The sequence below is a fragment of the Dermacentor albipictus genome, chromosome 5, assembly GCF_038994185.2.
Source record: "Dermacentor albipictus isolate Rhodes 1998 colony chromosome 5, USDA_Dalb.pri_finalv2, whole genome shotgun sequence".
Lineage (NCBI taxonomy): Eukaryota > Metazoa > Arthropoda > Arachnida > Ixodida > Ixodidae > Dermacentor > Dermacentor albipictus.
In genome coordinates, this window is record NC_091825.1 from 5,758,730 (window position 1) to 5,780,993 (window position 22,264).

The 22,264-nt window shown below is 47.2% G+C and overlaps 1 protein-coding gene across 2 annotated transcripts in view; it reads left to right on the plus strand.

Annotated features, from left to right (window-relative positions):
• xmas (RRM_XMAS2 and SAC3_GANP domain-containing protein xmas) overlaps window positions 1-22,264 on the plus strand; it is a 580,140-nt gene that overhangs the window by 1,180 nt on the left and 556,696 nt on the right. The window contains exons 2-5 of one of the 2 annotated variants that reach the window (XM_065450654.1): window positions 431-1,051; window positions 1,112-1,387; window positions 2,566-2,739; window positions 15,413-15,506. In XM_065450654.1, coding sequence (XP_065306726.1) covers window positions 434-1,051; window positions 1,112-1,387; window positions 2,566-2,739; window positions 15,413-15,506 — 1,162 coding nt within the window. In that variant the 5' untranslated portion in view covers window positions 431-433. Of the gene's footprint in view, window positions 1-430; window positions 1,388-2,565; window positions 2,740-15,412; window positions 15,507-22,264 lie in introns of both variants that reach the window. The other variant, XM_065450653.1, reaches the window with a different exon arrangement.

Here is a 22,264-nt window from a genome sequence, read left to right on the forward strand (position 1 = left end):
GTCGTATTTGCTTCCGTTTCCCTAGCTCCGCGGCTCTCGCCTACCGATGTTTGCACATCTTATTGCGGAAGCACGCTTATTTAACTTAAAGGGGGCCATTCAAAAATGCTTTTGGAAAGTCGCGGAGAGCGGCATGTGATAAGCCTGGCATACAGGAGAGCAGGCTCGGTCTCGAATACTGCTCCGCCAGGAAAATCGGTGGTGTTATTTTTAAGGCAGAGCTCCGCAAGGCATGAGAAAATCTGTCGCATGCACCTTACGAGACGGCGATAGAAATATGATGCCTTCTTTTGATATCTTTTCCCTAAGCACTGCAAGTTTTTCATAATACACTAATTTCAACTATCCAGGCGTGTTGTGTTCTTGTTGAAAACTTAATGAACTTTTGCATAAGATTTCTGATCTCACAAGAGTCTTGCTCCCGTTTCAGGGGATGTTTAAACAGTCTGAAAACTCCAAGCCGCCCGAAGGCGGCAACACCCAGCTTCGTCAGAGCACGTCTGGGAATCCGTTTGCATTGACTGTTTCGGCCGCATTCTCGTCGGATGCCTCGACAGTAGTGAGTGGTGGTCCGGCAGCCTCGACCCAAAGTTCATTTGGGAATGCAAACAAGCTTAGCTTCGGCGCCAAGTGGGATTGCTCAGCAACCACGGCACCCATTTTCACCTTTGGAGGCTCTGCTGAAATGTCGTGCAGTGCAAGCCAGAGTGGGTTCAAAGCAGAACAAGGCCTCTACGGAATGGCAGAGCTTGGAACCAAGGCAGAACAGCCGTTCAAGCTGCCATTTTCGTCATCCGGGGCTGCTACCTTGTTTGGGAATGCTGCGCTCGGCTCGCCACCTCCTTCAAATGAGGCAACAATGTCGTCATTCAGTGGTGTCGCTACGTCCCAGCCAGTCCTGTATGGCAACAGTGGAAACACACCAACTGGAAGCTCAGCTGTGTTTGGCCAGAGGAGCACATTTTCAAGCACCCAAGCTCCTCATAGCACCACTGCAATTGAAGAGCCGAAAAAAATGTCCCAGTCAAACATTTTTGGAAACACAAAGGAGGTGTGTGATGCTGGACAGACGGGTGAGAATGCTGCCTTCTACTTAGCTTCCTCGCTGCAGGTCAAGACTGGCATGTTTGCCAACTTGCAAAAACTGCCACCAGCCATGAGCTCCGTGCCACCTAGCGTGTTTGGGGTGCAGAAGCCGAGCGAGGTGACCTCTGGAACAGCAGGCATTTTTGGCAGTGAATCTGCCACTCTCGCAGTGCAGCCGACGGTTCGGCCCCTTTTTGACAACATTGTAGAAAAGGACAAGACCTCCGAGGATGCACACCAGCCTACCGAAAAGGTTGGCTGTGTGCAGCCATCGTGTCAGCAAAGGAGGCATGGCACCAAGGTGAGGCGCCACTGTCTCGTTTATATAAGTCCTAACCAGGACTGATATATATATATAGAATCCTTCCCTACTTACCCAGCTTTGTGTAATTACCTGGCAAACCCACAACAATCACTGTTTGGTTACTTATGACAAAATTATTTATATTCTCCGGACACCTTAAATCTGTTGCACTGTAAAGCAGGTTCATGGTCCTAATACTTTAGGGCCCTGGTCATGCCAACTTATGGAAAGCTAATTAAAAAGAACTGCTCATTTTATTCATTCGAACACAACTGCCGGCATAACTGCTGTCAAAGTGAGCCTTTCTCTCCTGTCCCTTGCATCTCGCCGAAAAATTTATTTAGCACCATTTCATAAGCTTTCTCACCGCGTGGCACCACGTGGTGTATCTCTTTGCACTTTGCATTGCGTGGCCCATTGCATCACCACCTTTACTAAACTTGCATTACTTGTGCCACATTTTCCCAGTCCTTAAATATCGCTGCAGTGGAAGTATGTTCTAAATGTTCTTTCCAACAACGATAATTCCTTCTTTTGCAATGCCTTCGACAGCATTGCTTATCCGAGTACGGTTTCATTTGCTAATGCATGTTGTTATACTTTGCTAATAGTTTCGGTTCTTTCTTTGTACTCAATATATTTATTCCTGGCTCAAGTTTTTATGTTTTTCTACCTATACTTGTAAAGCTCTCTTTTACTTGTAATTGCTCTATGTGTATACCCACTCGCCTCTTATTGTGAAAGTTTGGAAAAGCTTGCACTATTGATGAAGGTGTGCCTCTTGTTTTGCGTGTATTGGGACTTTTACGAGGCAGCTGCAAAACACTCGAAGCTACTCAAACACTATAGGGCTCGGAATGGCACCAACTTTTTGAAGTGCACTTGGAGTGAAGGAAGTGTTGTTACACGTTAAGCACCACAAAAGAAGGAATGGGAACTTGACCTGTAACCAGTGTGCTGGTCTATTCACAGGGAATGCGCAGGTGTCACCGAAGCATTCAACAGTGCAATTGATTTCGTTTACTGAACCTAAGTAGTTTTGAGATGTGAACTCAAAATCACTTGAACTGTGTGAACTGTCGATGTTGCACTGTCGTGCTGCGAGAGAGCAGCTTTAGCCGCCTGGTTTCCTTGCACACTGTGGTCCCACTGTGTCTTCATTGATCTTCCTGCAGGTGACTGCGACGCCCGAGGAGATCAGCGTATTGACCACATTGCTGTGCAATCAGGTGCCTGCAGAGCTCAACGATCGCGAAGTGCTGCTCGAGCACTTTGCCCAGTTTGGTCGGGTCGAGCGCATCATCTGCAACCTCAAACGCAAGTGTGCTACCATTCATTTCACCGACCACGTGAGTGAGAACCACAGTGTTCAGTGGTGCATGCAACATTGTCAGTCCAATTTTACTGTGAAAAATTACTCGTGCTCCTACATAAAAAATGAAGCAGTCATTTTGTTTGCCATCTGCTTAAGGGCCAACTTCAACGAAATTGCCTAATTTTGTTATTAGCAGCCATTCAATAGCACCTATGCAGACGACGTGTGTACCCAGCGGTAAAGCGGTAGCTATGCGGATATGGTGAATATTGAAGAACCGTGCGCAACTGTTGATCTCTCAGTTGTGCCATGTTGCACTTAGGCAGCTAGGTGCATTGCTCACTTGTCATTTGCGAGTTGACAAGCTTCTCTCTCTCGGCACGTTCTCCATGTTGCACTCAATTTGAGCTGTTCAAGAATACCAATATGCTGTGTGACCGTTGGGTGCTCGAATACGTACTAAAGTACGAGCAGTGCAGTACACAACGCTGAGTAGAGGAAAACCGAGCACATCTTTCCTGTCCCAGCTTTCAGAGCGCAAGTGTGCATAGCGGCACAGCAGGTAAGTGTAACGCAGACTAGCTAACATGCACAAAGCGTGTAATCTGCAGTTGACAAAGCTGCACAACCTACATTTCAACAGCACAGCCACTTACCCATCAAGGTCTGCTTTGCAAATGCTTTCTCGGGATGACTATAAGTACTACAGTCAAATCTGGATATTGTCACGTGGTAGTGACATACAAAGAACACAGTAGCAATACTGTGAAAGACGAAACCAACTTTCATTGCGCGAACCTGTGCCCACAAAAACAGGCTACACTTAACCCTTTGAGGGTCGAATTATTTTGAAAAAAAGCTTTCCCAGGTGGTCAAACTACTTTATTGCGTATCTTGAATGTACAAAATGTATAAAGTCTGGAATAAATAATAAAAAAATAATTAGGAACAGTATTTTGGTGTCGGCATCACTCAGAACTGCAAAATGTTCAATAGTATTTCCGAGCGTGGTACTCCTTGAAACACAGGTCTACGCACAGCGCCTTATCGCACTCTGCACACCTAAAATTTGTGCCTGTTCTCTTGGAGCAAGGAGTTGTGTTGGCGCACACATGACATCTCTGCATGCGGCTCTTGGGCAGAGGTCTGAGGCATCCTCTCGCGTAAGTGCGTTGCCGCAGAGAGCGCGAATACCTCGTGAGCAGTGGTGATAAACAAGCTAAGAGCAGTGCCAATCAAGATGGAAATCGACTTCCGCCGCCCCTGCGAGAGTGTGCCAACAAAGAGAAAAACCACGTTTCGCGCGCCTCTGTTGTGATCAGGTGGCGGAACCGAAACCTCGAAAGCGCGTTGCCGCTGAGAGCAAGAATACCTCGCGAACGGCGCTGATAAGCAAGCTAAGAGCAGCGCCAATCAAGATAGAAATCAACTTCCACCGCCCTGCAAGAGAGGGCTGACAAAAAAAAAAAAAAAGACGTTCCGCGCGCCTTCGTTGCGATCACGCGACGGAGGCGCATTGGGCGTTGCCGCAGTCTGAGCAACGCGCTGAAGCTAGCAATCAGCTCTGTTTATCTCCCCAAGAAGGTAGCACCAATTTCAAATGCATCTTGTAAGTGCTAAGAGGTGGCAGCACCTCCCAGTGAGCACGCATCGTCATTATGGTGCGAAATTTCATACGGAGGGTCGGAACCGTACCCGTATGGCAAAGACCTTGCGGGACAGAAAACCGCTGCCGTACATATACGGCTAAAACCTTCAAAGGGTTAAAGAACGGCGAACACAGTCGGCGATCGTCAAAATCTGATGAGCGGGTCAAGCACGTCGGCTTTTATACATCAGTCGCTGACATAGAGTTTCATATAACTAGAGGAAAATCTGGCGCTGCGATCGTTCAACCATTATGGGAATGATGGAAAGTGCAGGCTACGGATTGGCATTATCTTGACTGGCAAACTAGTCTACAAGTATTTTTTGGCAGTTTTGGTTTCGCTTCAAGCGCAATTGCTATAACCTGCAGTGGGACAGTGCAACGCAAAGCTCTCTGCCTTTGTTCTGTTGCTCAAAGTGGCGATAGCGCGCTGGGCCAGCGGTTGGGACGATGTTTGTGTCGAAGCCGTGACAAGAAAGCAATGGCATCATGAACGTTGAAAGACCGTGTTTTTACCGTTTGGACCATGGTTTGTTAAGTGTGCTAGGTTAGCGCTGTAGCGTTACATGCTTTATGAAACTTCACAACAGGAAAAAGAAGGCACTACTGACAGTTGTACTTCTAGTGGCTTGACAATCAAATTTTATTGAGGGCTTCATTATGCATAGCTCGTTTATGTGCTCATTGAAATGCATGTTTTAGGACTTTGAGAGCACAAACGTGGTAGGAAAGGTTGCTGCTTCCTGGCTGCAGTCTAGTCTCACAATATGGGTAAGTGTAAAGGCACGCCGTAACGCTTCGGAAACGGTACGTCAACATAAAAGAAAAAGAAGCATACTCGTAGGAGGCCTCAAGCATCCCTGCTAGCAGTGCAGCAGATCTGCTTAAAAGTACTTGAAGATGTTCAGCAATCGTGAAAGCCGAGGCAGCCGTTCAAAAGAACCAGAGAGTTCGCAAGTGCCTGTAGTCTGTCAGAAAAGTCTCACGTTCACGGCAAGCAGGCGTCGTAGCAGACGACACTTGTAGCATTCCTCTCAAGGGCGCAACACTTTCTCACAACACAGCAATTTTATTTCAATAAATGCTTGATTAGTATTTTTATATAAGCACATGCACGGTTGTTATTGCTGTTGTAAAAATAAATAATTATTCTTTGGCATTTAATTGGGAACATAATCACACAAAAATGCATACCCTGGTGTGTCCTGGTGTAAACCATAGTAAAACGTGCTTCAATCTCCAAGTCGTGCAAAGCTTATGTAACGTGTTGGGCATTATATAAGACAATGCAGAAATAAAATTAGATTTTACGTAATAATATTTGAGTATAGCTTCATTTACTGCACCGCAAGCAAACGCTGCTAGTCTAAAGATTGAAGTCAATCCAAAGCCTGTACTTCCCATCATTCCCATGTAGGTTGAGGCAATGCTCTGGAGAACCCCCATAGACATAGTGCCACATTTCCCTCTAGGGTGTTTATTTAGAAACTCTGTGGTCGTCGAATGTTCCAGAGTAGTCACTGGGACCTGCGTGTCTTTTGCAAAGTTCTACATTATTTGCGTCGCACATACATGCAATCAGATTACACAAGGTTCGGTCACAGACAGCGGATGGAACTATCGATAACATTGCAGAAACTTCCTATACATGCAGGTGCGTCCTGCGCTGTGCGATAACATTTGTTAGGCGGTGAAATGTGGTCGCCTGGTAAAGATAAAGAAGTACATGTGGCATAATAACGAATCATGCGTGACCGCAGAAAATTGTTCGTTATTCTGGAATGTTGTTTTCGGGAAAGGCCCAAAATTAACCATTCCACCCATCAACCCGTCAGTTTGTACTATCTGTGAAGATGTCTCTGTTCGGTCAGGGCCTGCGCTCTTGCTATTTTCCGTAGATTCCACTGCCACGCACTGTATAGCAAGAGTGAAGTGCACAAAGCTGAGAAAACTACTGCCATAAAGGAAGCCCCATGCCGCCTTTAAAGCATGTTTTTTGCCTTTTGTTTGTTTTTCACATTCTTGCCGTGGACAGCGCAACTGTCTCGCCCCTCCTGAACTATTCCAAAGCGCGCGTAGATAGTATGGCTGCAGAATGAAGCGCAAAAGAAAGAGGAATGTGTAGAAAGAAGGAAGAGACGCGCCTCTGTTGCTCTCACAAATCCCTATGCGTCGTCGCCTCCGGAATAAATTTAAGAAATCCTCTCTCGCTTTTCTTTTTTCCATTTTTTAGCGTCATGTCAGGTTTTCCAAACCTGTGCGCTGCAGCTGCCGCTTTCTCTTCCTTGTCATCTGCTAGCCAACTGTTTCGACTGCCATGAAATAAATGCAGAAATCGAAGAATCCGCAGATTTTGGAATATTAGTTGAGGCGTTGTTAACATGACATGGAAATTGAATAAGGATGCTTATTCGGAAAAGTTCAGTATCCTGAAGTTCGTAGTACTGAATTTTTTTTGCATTGCAGGGTCATAAGAAGTCAGCAGAGGATTTCTGAAAAGCTAGTTAATGTAATGTTCGTAGTGACGAGATTTCGCTGTATATACCGCGATGGCGCACGAAAAGCAAAGGTAAGTTGTATTCAAGGGCAATATTCTCGAGCAATCATTTTCGGTAGTGCACATCATTGAGAGATAACGTGCGTCTCTTCATTAGACTTGTCAAAGCAGACAAACGAAATCCTTTCTGGCACAGCACCAGAAACAAACAGGAAATGCATGCTGCATTCTGCATTTGTCACGAAGGAGAATGCGGCGCAGCTGCAATGGTGTAGATGCAGTCGTGTTGTGACCGGGGGTCCGAACATTTGTGGTATCCATTCAGTGTGGAGGAGTAAGAGAACGTGGGGCTGGGACCGGTATCCAAGATTAAACACAAATGTTTATGCTACATTATGTACAAGAGTTTTGCAAGAAGTACAGAAAAATAAAAAGTTCATGGTCAAGTTCCAGCTGCCGATCTCTCCAAGCATCAGTCTCTCTTTTTGACCCCGGCGTTGTCATTGTCCAGCCGCCTTCCACTCATCTGGCGATAGGAGACGAGTGATGTCGTGTCCCACCAATCCGGAGGGTGGTAGACCTGTCCATCTGAAGAGAGCTGTGCGCATCACTGTGCAACGAACAGAGCACAATGACGTGCTCCGTCTCGGACTCGGCAATTTGGGTTGGTGACAGGTTATGTGAAGGAATGTCCCCTCCTGAAAGGGCCACTCCCGGTTGAACCCGTCTTGGCAAATCCTCCTGTATTGACAGAACCTCTCATCGCATGACTCGCTGGTGGCCATTAATCATCCCAGTTGAGGATGGCCTTGACGAGGCATCAGCCTGTTTGCCATTATTGTGTTATCTGTGCCCAACTGTGGTCGTTGTGTAAACGGCCGATCACAACAGCGGCAAGCGACGCAGGAATGCACTGCTGCCAGAGGGAAATGGGCGAGGCCTTATCATGGCCGGCCGTAACTCTGCGGCTAGCAGAGGTGTGGGACCTGTTCGCTGATACGCCAGAACGGAATACAAGCAAGGAAAGCAGACAGCACGGGCGCTTGTTCTCCACATTGTTCACTGCACGTCACTTCCACTGGGCAATAATGGCGGTGTTTCTTTCTTATGGCGTTTTTCACTGGTCGATCTGGAGCAGCCGCCTGAATCCTCAAGCGAGCGCTTGGCTTTCACCAATCCGAGTCTGCCAGTGGAGCGCACGAACGCTCCGCGGGAGATCACACAGGAAGTCTGCGTGCACGTGACACAAACCAGTTCCGCAAACTATGCCCAACACAATGTTGTGCGTACCGACCGGGTACCGATTTCGCTTGAAGACGGAAGTGACGCCATGTGACGCGTCCTATTTCCGCCCGAATCTGCGTCTCGGCGGCGGAGCAAGTGAGAGCGATCCGGCGCGGAGCGAGTTGATCCGAAACGACCAGTGGAACGCGCGAACCCGCTCCAGATCGACCAGTGAAATTCGGATTCGTTGCCGCGGAGCAAAAAATCCTGCTCCGAATCGACCAGTGAAAAACGCCATTAGTTTTGGTATGAAAAACACGGGTTTTTGCGAGCTCTTTGTAATGCATTGACCTCTATTTCAAGCATAAGATTTGGCACAGAGGCTGCTACATGTCTAAATTATGTGAAACGGCGATTTTTACGTTCAAAAATTTCGTTGCTGTTGGCCTTTAACCAAATGCTTGTTGCACACAAAAAGAAAAGTTGCAGTCAACAGGTTTTGTATCTGAGCCTTCAGTTCTTCTTTCATATATTTCTGTATAATGAGGCACCAAGTTTCTAAATCTGAATCTGTAATAAATAATATCGCAAATCTCCAAATTGGGACATTTAAAGTGGACAACGGGTGATCTATCATGCGCTGCTCTGTGATATAACTAATTATATTGTTACATAGGAAGACACAAACGAAAAGCTATATACAAGTGTATTTACCAGGAAATACACCGCACTTGGCCAAGAGGCAACAGCCCATGCTAGCCTCTAATCCTCGTCGTCGTCTTCACACTGCTCGCCTCTTCGTCAACGCAAATACTGCTTCGTAGCAATGTTAAGAGAGGGAGAAACATTTTTAGTAATTAAGACAAAATTATATAAAGCACAACTTGCATGTGCAATGTGTAACAGTTTTATGTAAGCTAAAAAGAGAGTTTTCAGAATTGTGATATGTTTTCGGTGCGGAAAGAGCTGTAAACTTTGTGCTTTTTTCTAACTTTGTTGAAGCAGCTTGCAAATATAAACATAGTACTTATTATATACACAAAAACTGGTTGCCTAAATAGAAGTGAGGCGTGCTGACAGGACACAAGAGTAGAGAAGTAGACAACACGAACGTCAATGGCGCGAATGGCGATCGTGTTGTCTACTTCTCTACTCTTGTGTCCTGTCTGCACGCCTCACTTCTATTTTGCATAATGAATCCTTACCAACTAGCTCAGCTTTCTGTCGTTCTAAACTGGTTGCCATGCTTTTCTTGATTTTTCAGGTTGCCCTAGACTGTAATTATGCTGTGAAGGCTAAAATCAGCTAAAATGCCACAAATAATTACCGTATTTACTCGCACAATGATCGCACTCGCGTAATGATGTCACCCCTGAATTTTGTCGTCAAAATTAGATTTTTTTTATTTCCTGTGTAATGATCGCACTCTGAACTTGCCGCAGCGATATGTCGTGTGCCAAGTCTAGCTAATAATGATCGCTCTTACCATCTGTTGAATGCTATGCGAACGACTCGTCTGCATGCACCACACGTGCTTAAGTAGATGCCTCATTTCATTACTTTCATCACTTTCCGCACTTCCATGGCAAAAAGAGGTACAACCAAACTTGCCTTTATTATGGGTAGGCTTTATAATGCTTGTAGTCAACAAAAACAAAAAGGCGCCTTTCGATTCTTTTCATCTCCACTCGTGAGCACGCAACAAATCGCGCGCGGCAATGATAGTAGCCACGTTTACACTGATACGCTAAAAGTGTACCCTATTCATACGCTGACACCTGTAACACAGCTAAGATATTCGCCCACATTAGCGGAAACGTGCCGTGTTAGTAGTGAAAACAGATGCCGCAGTATTCGCAGCACGCCGGCCATGGGTTTCTCTCACTGGCAGCTAAGCGCACCCATCTGTTTCTGTCCCCTCAAAGTGGACGTGGTTACTCTTGTGTCGGCAGCGGCAGGCAAGTGGGGGCCCCCGGCCAGCGAACGCGCGTCGAGCGCTGGCACAGTGAGGGAGACTCGGAGCTAACTACTCCTGATGAAAAACGGAACGAAGACTCAGCCGGCTTGCGGCTGTTTATTACTAATAAAGGCTATATAGAGCCGCTATAAAAATATCTATAGCGGCTCCACAGCCACCGTAGTCCTCCATAAAGAAAGCAACAAAATCCCAATAAAGAAAGGCATCAGGCAGGGAGATACGATCTCTCCAATGCTATTCACAGCGTGTTTACAGGAGGTATTCAGAGACCTGGATTGGGAAAAAATGGGGATAAAAGTTAATGGAGAATACCTTAGTAACTTGCGATTCGCTGATGATATTGCCTTGCTTAGTAACTCAGGGGACCAACTGCAATGCATGCTCACTGACCTGGAGAGGCAAAGTAGAAGAGTGGGTCTAAAAATTAATCTGCAGAAAACTAAAGTAATGTTTAACATTCTCGGAAGAGAACAGCAGTTTACAATAGGCAGCGAGGCACTGGAAGTCGTAAGGGAATACATCTACTTAGGACAGGTAGTGACTGCGGATCCGGATCATGAGACAGAAATAATCAGAAGAATAAGAATGGGCTGCGGTGCGTTTGGCAGGCATTCTCAGATCATGAACAGCAGGTTGCCATTATCCCTCAAGAGAAAAGTGTATAATAGCAGTGTCTTACCAGTACTCACCTACGGGGCAGAAACCTGGAGGCTTACGAAAAGGGTTCTACTCAAATTGAGGACGACGCAACGAGCTATGGAAAGAAGAATGATAGGTGTAACGTTAAGGGATAAGAAAAGAGCAGATTGGGTGAGGGAACAAACGCGAGTTAATGACATCTTAGTTGAAATCAAGAAAAAGAAATGGGCATGGGCAGGACATGTAATGAGGAGGGAAGATAACCGGTGGTCATTAAGGGTTACGGACTGGATTCCAAGGGAAGGGAAGCGTAGCAGGGGACGGCAGAAAGTTAGGTGGGCGGATGAGATTAAGAAGTTTGCAGGGACGGCATGGCCACAATTAGTACATGACCGTGGTTGTTGGAGAAATATGGGAGAGGCCTTTGCCCTGCAATGGGCTTAACCAGGCTGATGATGATGATGATGAAAGGCTTCACACGCCAGATGACACCTCCTGATTGGTCCAAGCTCGTCACATGACAGGAAGGGGGTGCGCCATCTAGCTAAACAACTACAAAACACACATGTACGATGACACAGAGAACTGACAGGGGGCGACACTATACTACATCATCCCCCCCTGGCAACAAAGCAAGCATACAGTGAAGCGCGCACTTAAGTCCACAACAATTTCAGTCCGTCCCCACCCAAGTTCACATACACGCGTACCAGTCTTGGGCACCAAAACACAGGCAATCAGTCAAAACAAAATCTGACAAGGAACACGGCACTAAACTCACTAGACCGCAACAAGGAGCACTTTATACCTGTGTTAATGAAACGTGTGGACTGTCTCCTAAATGTCACAACGAGGCCCCTAGCCGTGGCATTTCAAAGACGGCAATACGCTCTACACTACAGAAACAAAATCATCGAGCCACGGAGGCCGTTTTCTGTCACGATGAGGACGCGTGCGTACCTCAGAAGAACTTTGGGGGTTGCGACGCGTATCGGTCGACTTTAAAGATCCAATCGTCCCACTAATATTTCCCTCCCCCTGGTTAGAATACTGAATGTGGTTGAGGCTCAAAGCTGGAGAAGGTTGCCCAGGAAGCTCCTCTTGACGTGCCAACAAGTCCTGGGAGGTTACCGATTCCCCCACGGAATCAGAGACGACTGCTGACTGTGCAGACTCGGAAGTGATACAGTCAGACGGACTACTTAACTGAAGCTTATGACTATGAGAAGACGCTGTCACTACAGACGAGTCATCGGAATGACTATCCAGGTTTGAATATGAGTACAAAAAATCTTTATCACTTGTACACAATGTACTACCTGCTGGATCCTTCATCACTAGGGTTAACTTAGACACATGCCACGTCTTCCCATCACTGAGTACAAAAGAGGATGATCCTACCTGGGCCTTAACTGTACAAGGTTTACTGTACTTATAAAATCCTTTCCTGTTAAATCTTATTTTGATGGTGTCTCCCACCTTGACACGAGTTGCCTGAGCACCTCTACGTTTTTCTACGTACTGCTTAGTCTGCCACTGTTTCTGCAAGACTCTTTCTTGAACTTGAGGCACAAGACTGTCTTGTTCCCGTAGATCTACACAGAGCCGCATGGTTCCATCCTTCTTGCGCACCACCAAGAGTGGAGACACCCACTCAGAAGCGTCGACGCGCTCGATGACGTCGCAGTCCTCGAGACGTCGCAATTCATTTGTGGCCTGGTCACGGAGAGCCAGGGGTAGTCGGCGCAACTTTGAAGACACTGGTTTCGCATCTTGCGGCCGATGAATTCGGTGCACAAAGTTGTTGGCGAGACCGAACTCGTCACTGGAGAGGTGATTGTAACCCGGAGGCACACCTGTGGGGCTCTGTACTGAAGGAAGCGATGGTAGACATGTCAGCGACGTACCGTCGATCTGTATGCCCAAGCGTTGGATGGCGTCTAAACCCAGCAGTGATGTTCCTGTAGTCGTTACATGGAACGTGACGGAGCATGACCTTTGGAAAAACTGGACAGTAGCTTGAAACAGGCCTTGAATGTCGATGCGTTGCTTGGGAGAAATTTTTCAAGTCCGCTGTTGTTTGTGACAGCCTGTGCTGTCGACCAGTTATTTCTAAAATCTTTGGCCGTCATGAATGACACAGATGCTCCCATATCCACCAGCAGTCGCATGGAGACGCCGTTCACTACGACCGGAACTTCCAAATCTTTTTTAGTTTCAAAAGCACTTACCGTCAAGACAGATGCGGACGGCTGCCCTGCGGAAGCTGACGAAGACAGCGTCTCTGCGGAAGAGACGTGTTGAACAGTATGGGTTTTTCGGCATACTGATGCAAAATGGCCCAACGTGTGGCAGGCATTGCACCGCCGATTCCTTGCTGGACAATTCCTGTGCGTTGCAATATGTTTCGTGCTGCCACACCAATCGCATGAACCACGGTTTCCGGAGGAGCCATGTGCGAATTGTCGGCCATTTTGGCGGCTTCTCGGAAGAAGTCGGTTTTCTTGGCGGCTTCTAGGCAGAAGTCGGACGTCTTGGTGGCTCCACGGAAGAAGTCGGACGTCTTGGTGGCTCCACGGAAGAAGTCGGACATCTTGGCGGCTCCTTGGAAGAAGTCGGACATCTTGGCGGCCTCCCGGATTACGTCGGCCATCTTGGCGGCTCCCCGGAAGGAGTCGGCCATCTTGGCCCGTCGACGGAATGGCAAGTTGAAATGCCTCGATTCTTTGTACATTTTTGGAGCCGAACGCGCGGTTCACTCGATGCGAGGCTTCTAATGAGCGTCCAATTTTTTCTGCCTTGTCCAGGGACAGGATTTCGCCATGAGCCAATAACTTTTCGCGAACGCTGACGTTCGCTATGCCATGTATTATTTGGTCTCGGACGCGCTCGTTGTAGGTTGTGTCGAAGTTGCGCTGTACCGCCTTCTCCTTCAATGCGGTCATGAATTCCAGGAATCCTTCTCCCTCGAACTGCCTTCGACGGGCGAATTCGTGCCTCTCCGCCAGAACATTTGTTGACGCGGCGAACAGCCGGTCAAGCCGCTGCAAGAGTTTCTGGAACTCTGATGCTGGCGGGACCGCATCACTTGACGTTGACGCTGTGCCGGTCGACTGCCTTGCTGCTTCGCTTGACGCTGACGCTGCGCTGGTTATCTGCCTTGCTGTTTCCTGCTCCTTGTCTGCAAAGTACTTTTGTTGTCCCTCACGCCCAAGAGCGCTGACGAGCACGGACGCTCGTCGCGCGTCCGTCCAGTTGCCACCGCCGGCCGCTTCGAGGTGGGCCTGAAAAATTTTTTTCCATCGATGCCATGGAATTAACGGTGGCCCGGGCACTTCAAGAAAAACGGGAAGGTTCGCCGAATAGGAAGCCATGCCCAGTAGCGTGCAGGAGACAAGCCGAAGCTCGAGTAGAATGGAGCAGGGTGGAACAAAGGGGGCGAGAAGGCCTAGGCTCGGAAGCCTCGCGACGCCAAGTGCGTCGGCAGCGTTTTCCTGCCGTGCAGACACAGGAAGGGACGCTTCACTGACGAAGCTCGTTGGTTTCCCGGATCTTCGGTCGGAACCGCAGCGGGAATCCCATCCTTGTCGCCAAAAGATGTTGTGTCGGCAGCGGCAGGCAAGTGGGGGCCCCCGGCCAGCGAACGCGCGTCGAGCGCCGGCGCAGTGAGGGAGACTCGGAGCTAACTGCTCCTGATGAAAACCGGAATGAAGACTCAGCCGGCTTGCGGCCGTTTATTACTAATAAAGGCTTCACACGCCAGATGACACCTCCTGATTGGTCGAAGCTCGTCACATGACAGAAGGGGGGTGCGCCACCTAGCTAAACAACTACAAAACACACATGTACGATGACACACAGAGATCTGACAGGGGGTGACACTATACTACAGTTAAGTTATTGCCGCAAACTTGCTGATATTAACGATATTATTCATCACTGACACGGAAGAAACGGTTTCAATGCACGTAATGTACTCGCGAGAAGAAAAAAAAAACCGCGTTCGGCGCGTTCGGCTTGCTCCGCCGGCCGCCATTTTTGTTTTGGTGTCCCGCACCCGCAGCAAACGCGGGACGGAAAAAAACATTTTTTTTTCGCGGCAAATTTAACCCACGTAATGATCGCACCCCTGAATTTGCGTCAATTTTTTCTGACAAAAAAGTGTGATCATTATGCGAGTAAATACGGTATATCACTTGTTAATTGACCAGTCAAACGCGGCGAGTTCTTGTTACTGTAGCTGGTGGCCACGTGGTATCACGAACAAAACAGACCTGGTTTCACCACCAGCTGCTCAGTGGACTTTGAACTATGAAATGCGGGGAACCCTTATGTTGTCAAGTGGATCGGATCATCGACAGTGCAGTCATACTGTATGGTTCATCGTGAACAAGGGATATATTTGAAAACGCCAAACTGTGTTTTATTCATTGGTCAGTAACCTGTGTACAATGAATGCTTTTACCTGACCAGGCGATGTTCTGTCAGTCTTGATAACTATATCCATACTGCACACATCAGAGGTGTGTTGTACCACAGAACATCAAGATTTGGTGGTGGTGGTGTTCGACTTTTGCCCTTTGTATAACAGATAGATTCCAGAGCTTCCTAGAGAATATTTGTGCCTCAGTGACATGTATTGCATGTGGTGTTGCGACAAACTTTTTGGATGTGTTGCTGCATGAGTGTGTGCAGAGCTTGAGTTCTCTTGTGCCTTTCAGCATTCCGCGGAGTTGGCAAAGAAAAGAGGGACCACCATCTCCAAGCAGTTTCCCCCCGTGGAAATTTTCTGGTGCTCAAAGAGGCGACCTTCTGGTAACAACTGTTTGCCACTCTTAGCAATAGTACTACAGTAAAAGACTGATTTTTCAGATGTGCCCGATAATTTGAACGTCTTTGGGGCACTGCCACAAGCCTGTTAGAGCCAATGTATAAGGATGTCTGAAATTTCGAACACGGAAACACTTTGTCTTCCGTTTTTCCTGCCTTTTTGTCATGAATGCAGGTTCAAAATGGCATAATCGAAGCCACCACCGCCGCCATTTTGTTTATGTCGCCTCCTCAAACAGGTGCTCTTGCACACCAATCTGCTGGCAGAATACATTCTGCCAGCAGATTGGTGTGCAAGAGCACGCGCCCTCTCTTGTGCGTGCATCGAGGCACCTCGCTCTATCCAAGATGGCTGCCTCCAGTGACATGTTCTCGACCTTGCCATTCACTTGAACCATGCCTTCATATTTGTCTGCACAGCGTGAGTCACGAAAGAGATTTCGCATATGCGAAGTTTGCTAAAAGAAGTTGCCAGTGCTGACCCATTTGAAAACCTCGCAGCATGGTAAGATGGGGTGCGCTCTGTTCAGCGCATTGGAGTCAGAAAGGATTGGATGCGGAATGCAAGCTCGCCTGCTATCATGTGGTTTTCCCCAACACGGTGCTTTGTTTTTCACTGATAAAATGGACCGGTAACGCAATACAAGCGCACCCGGGGCATAGGCGGGGAAAGAGGGGGGGGGGTTATGTTTTTTTTTTTTTGCCCATGCACCACCGACCAAAACAACCCCTGGCGCCGGAAATAGATTTTGTCTAGAATGTATTTTTCACGCTCGAAAAGACATCTCACCACGTACATTGCAAAGTCGGGCTAGATTTAGCAGCAATGCCCATGCACCCGGAGTCGCATAATGCAAGGAGACCCAACCGAGCACAAAGTTTCAAGGGGGTTTTTATGGTGAGTGGGCTCGTTGCGGCATCTTGCGGTGGCTGCGGAATCTACGGAGTGCATAGATTTCAATTCTGTAACTTTATGGGTATAAAGTTCTCATAAAACTTTGATTCGAGAGGTGCATTGACATTTTAGTTTTTAGATTTTCAGTTCCGAAATTTTGTGGGTTTAATATTGTTATAAACATTGTGGGGATGCGCGACGCTCGCGCGTCCCCTGATGTTTTTCCCGCATAGCGCGTCTCCTGTAATCCGGCTTCGCCGCGTGGCCTGTGTGATGCCCGCGGCGGTCGATGTGGTTGGGGCACAGTGCGAGAGATGGCGTGAGTGTTGCGCTGCTAACGCCACCTCACGGCAGGGTTTTACTTGGGGGCACAGGGGAGAACAGGCTCTCTCTTTCGGGTCAGGGAACAGCATGGACGTCCTGCGTGCGCGCCGACCCAGGCTTCTGCGAGACCGCCTCGCGTGGCCGCCTTCGAACACGTCACCATTCGCGTGACCGTACACGCGAACGACCAGGCGTTGGGATCCAGCATGGGGCGAACATATTCGCTCGCTAGCCGGTCGCGGTGAGTCGGACTTCCTAGATTTGTCGCGCGCCCATCGGCATGTTTTGTGGATAGCAACTCGGCTAGCAGGTATTGATGTATGAAAGGTGCAATAAATGCCCTTGTGATTGTTTGCACTACTGTGTTGTCGTTCCTTTGTCCCAAGAGTACGGAGGAGACCCCACAACATTTGGCACCAAAGGTCCATTGACTTTTCTAAACTCGTACGACGAGCCGAGCCAAATAGCCAATGACAAGCGAACGAGACAAGCCTAGCCTTACGTATGAGACAAGCCAAATCGACACGCTATCAGACAAGTTGACAAAGCACGCAGTGAGGTCCGATGAGCCGACGCGTTGTGGTGGGTAATTTGTGCTGTCATGTCGCAGAAAGAAATAACATTTTTTTCAACTGCGCCAAAGCATCCATTTCAAAACACTAAAGCCAACAAAGGTAACTACGTTCATGCTTATTTTTCTGCTTTGACTTTTATTCGCGAGGGCACATTGAGCCTCTTTAATTTTCTTGTTCTTGCTACTCACAGGCTGCCAGAGCCAGCTAGAGCGCATACGTTTTTCTCGTGTTGCCCCGACCACCTTGCGGCGCACTTTGGTGCGCGTTCGTTTTTCTCTGGGCAAGTGCATTTTTGCATCGCAGAGTTTTGGACGCCTTCTGGCTAGCATACGAGAAAAGGAAACAAAGCATGGTCGCTTGCCACATCACTGCGGGGACTTGATGGATTGCAACACGTTCGCTTGAGTGCAACCTTTCTGGAAAGTCTCGCCTCGCCGGTGTAGGAAACCGAGCACTGTGGACCAAGCGTCTCACTTTTTCGTCGCTATTTCTTTGGTAACCACATCAGGTGTCCAAAGTAGGCAGTTGATTATAGCCAATATGCTTTCCTTCGGTTCTCTCTTTTTTTTTTGCATTTCGGTGCCCCCATCCCACAAAAGAAAAAAAGAAAGACAGTGTTGCGGCGTACCGAATTGTTGCATAGTGAAAGCTCGACTTTGTTACTTATTTTGCAGAATTAATAGGCCATGGGACGCTTCAGTTGCCGGATACTCTTATTATATTATTGTGGTAGCAATTATACACACACTACAGGTGCATTGCTGCTGTCGTCATTGCCCTGATGTTCCGTGTAAAGTCCTATGCGATAACATTGTGACCGCGCGCCGCATGCTGTATGGCCGAGCGAAAGCATAGGAGGGGGCGGGGGAGGCATGGGTTTGCAGACAATGGTGGCTCAGCCTTGTGTGTGCAAGGGAGAAAAGCAGGGAGGAAGCCTTCCTTCGTGTGCGATACGTCAGGGGGAGTGGAGGGAGTCGGGCGGGCCTTAGGATTCTGTCGTCTGTGAATCTGTGATTGTGCAACATGTTTGTTTTCCTTGTTTGACGCATTATTTACCGGGACTTTTCTTAGATACGTAGACTTATTGGAGAGTTATACATATAATATTTAAATATTGCGAGGTTTTGTGTATACATGCAGTAAACTCTTTTTCCAGAGACACTTTTTTGCCCTATATCAGGCTGTATCTCTGCATTTGTATATTCCATCGTATCTTCGCATCTTTAATGTGCGAGGGCGAGTCAAATGAAAGTGAGCCAACCAACCCCGTGCAATAATGGTTTGGTTCATTATCTGCAAGGCATGCGCGTAGCACACAGGCATCTCTCATTTGCAAAAGTGACAATCACGTGTTAGGATAAATGTTCTTTAATGCACTCACTCACTGGGTTGAACATGGTTGCGTGACGTAATGGACGCTCCAAAAGTTGAACAGCTTGGTGTCATGAGTTTTTTGACAGCTGAAGGTGTTTCCCAAAATGAAATTAGTCGCCATGTGGCTGCCATGTACGTTGAACATTGCATTTCATTGGCCACTGGGAAGCATTGGCGGAAATGGTTCACAGAAGGTTGTGAAAGTTGTAATGATGATCCAAGACCAAAGCAGCTGTGGAATCACCCCCAACGTATTGCAAACGTTGATGAGCTGATTAGACAAGAACGGAGCATAAGCATAGATGAACTGGCAGGGCGTGCGAACATCAGACACTGTTTGGTTCACACCATAATTCATGTTTCCCAAAAAGAAATTAATCGCCGTATGGCTGCTGTATACGTTGAACATTGCATTTCATTGGCCACTGTGAAGCATTGGAGAAAACGGTTCAAACATTGCGAAGACGATCCAACACCGTGCCAAAACCACCGTGCAATCACCCTATCACAATTGGAAAGGCTGATTAGTCAAGAATGGAGGATAAGCATCGATGAATTGGCAGCGCGTGTGAACATCAGTCCCGGTTTGGGTCACACCATAATTCATGAACACCTCGGTTATCGGCTCTTGTGTGTGCAATGGATGCCCAAGATATTGAGAAACCGCCAGAAAATAGAGATGTTCGGTGCTGCCTGGACTCATCTGATCCTGTATTACAATGAGGGCGATTATTGCTTGTCTGCGATTGGGATCGGGAACGAATCATGGTGCCACTACTACGAGCCTGAAACACGATGGCAAAGCCTACAGTGGAAACATACGAATTGACCACATGAATTGGCAGGGCGTGTGAACATCAGTCCCGGTTTGGGTCACACCATAATTCATGAACACCTCGGTTATCGGCTCTTGTGTGTGCAATGGATGCCCAAGATTTTGAGAAACCGCCAGAAAATGGAGATGTTCGGTGCTGCCTTGACTCATCTGATCCTGTATTACAATGAGGGCGATTATTGCTTGTCTGCGATTGGGATCGGGAACGAATCATGGTGCCACTACTACGAGCCTGAAACACGATGGCAAAGCCTACAGTGGAAACATACGAATTGACCACCCCCAAAGAAAGCAAAGGCCATCATTTCTGCCCGAAAGGTGTTGTTCACTTTTCTTTTTCAATCGTCAGGGGCCATGTTGATTGAATTTACTAAACCTGGAGAGGCTATCAATTGTTTCCGATATTGTGGAACGCCAGATCGTCTGCGTGTCGCTATCAAGAACAAACGACGGGGAAAATTGACGAATTGGGTCATGTTGGTATACAACAATGGCCGTTCCCACGTCGCCGATGTGGTTAATACAAAACTGGCAAAGTTCACGGGGAAATTGCTGCAACATTCGCAATACAACCCAGACCTGTCGCCTTGCGACTTCCTTGTTTTGGGGCAATTGAAATAACAACTCAAGGGAACCAGATATGTGTCTAACAGTGATTTGAAAGAGTGAGTTAGACTTTTTGAAGCAGCAACCCAAGGTATTTTATGAGACGGGAATCATGCGACTTGTTAGTCAGTGTGACAAATGTCTAAATGCCCATGGAGACTACTTTTAAATAAAGTGCCCCATTTGTCATATATTCCCATTGGCTCACCTAAATTTGACTAGCCCTCCTATAGTTTGCAGAACTCCTGCTTTTTATATGTGCTCTCTGTGGCGACTATAATTTCGGTACAATTACTCACAATACACGACCGGTTACAGCTGCTCCTGAGTGATTCATTGGAACAAATGACAGTGTCATGGAAAATTTTCACTGGCCCTTACATACCTATGTACAAAGATGTAAACAAGGTTCTTGACTGACAAAGTTTCATTAAAATGTCTGTCCTCAACTTGTTCATTTCCTGGGCTTTACATTTTTCATATCAGCAGCATGCACTGCTTTGCTGGTTTCAAACCGATATAGTTCTAAAGTTCGTGTGATATTTTCGTTACTTTAATATTAAATAGACAAAACACGTGGAAGCATTGATATCAGTTATTTCAGACACTTTTTTGGACGTACGAGTGTATTCTTTTATGAAAAAAAAAAAGACATATTTTACTTGTCTTGACAGTGCGTAGCGGTCAAGAATTCGTTAGCAGCATCTTTGGCAATGGCAATGCAGTTATTATTCATATATTGGGTCACCCGACAAACTCTATCAGGAGGAGGCCGAGCTGCAACATGAGCCCCCCCCATAGCAAAATTTCTGGCTATGCCACTGAAGCGCACGTCTAGGTACTTCATGGACGATGGAGTTATATATATATATTCGTATAACTCTATAGACGTAATCAATGGGTGTTCTTATTTTGTTTCATTACCCTGAATTTGGCCAGATGGTGCTGCAACTACGAAAGGTCAGTTCCGCTATGCTAAACGCATAGCTAAAGCGTGAACATTGCCCGCCGCTTCGCTGTAGCTTAGCAGGGCAACTCTGAGCAGAGTGGACTGTAAGGACGCTCAACTAAAACAGTCTAATACGGTATTTACTCGCATAATGATCGCACTTTTTTGTCAGAAAAATTGACGCAAATTCAGGGGTGCAATCATTACGCGGGTTAAATTTTCCGCGAAAACATTTTTTCCGTACCGCGTTTGCTGCGGAGTGCGGGACACCAAAACAAAAATGGCGGCCGGTGGAGCAAGCCATACGTGCCAAACACATTTTTTTTTTTTTCTCGTGAGTACATTACGTGCATTGAAACAGTTTCTTCCGTATCAGTGATGAATAATATAATTAATATCGGCAAGTTTGCGGCAATAACGTAGCCATGTCCACTTGGAAGGGACAGAAACAGATGGGCGCGCTTAGCTGTCAGTGACATAGAAATGCATGGCCGGCATGCTGCGGAAACTACGGCATCTCTTCACTACTATCCTAATACTATCCTAATACTTTCCGCTAAGGGTGGGCGAATATCTTATCTGTGTTGCAAGCGCAGGCATATGAATAGGGTACACTTTTAACGTATCAGAGCAAACGTGGCTACTATCATTTGCCGCGCGCGATTTGTTGCGTGCTCACGAGTGCAGATGAAAAGAATCGAAATGTGCCTTTTTTGTTTTTGTTGACACAACCATTATAAAGCCTACCCATAGTAAAGGCAAGTTTGGTTGCAGCTTTTCTTTTTGTCATGGAAGTGCGGAAAGGGATGGAAGTAATGAAATGAGGCATCTACTTAAGTATGTTTGGTGCGTGCAGGCCGCTTGGCTTGTCTTGAAGATTCGTTCGCATAGCATTAGACAGGTGTAAGCATGATCATTATTAGCTAGACTTGGCACACAACATATCTCTGCGGCAAGTTCGGGGTGCGATCATTACACGGGAAATTTAAAAAATCAAATTTTGACGACAAAATTTAGGGGCGGGATCATTACGCGAGTGCGATCATTATGCGAGTAAATACAGTATTCACCGTGGTATCGTTAGGCCTAGGTGCTGCGATGGTCGCCGCTGAGCTTCACGCTGTTTGGCGCCGAGCTTTTCCTTGGAAGAGAATTCGTCGCTGTCAGCAGGGGCGCGGACCCCAC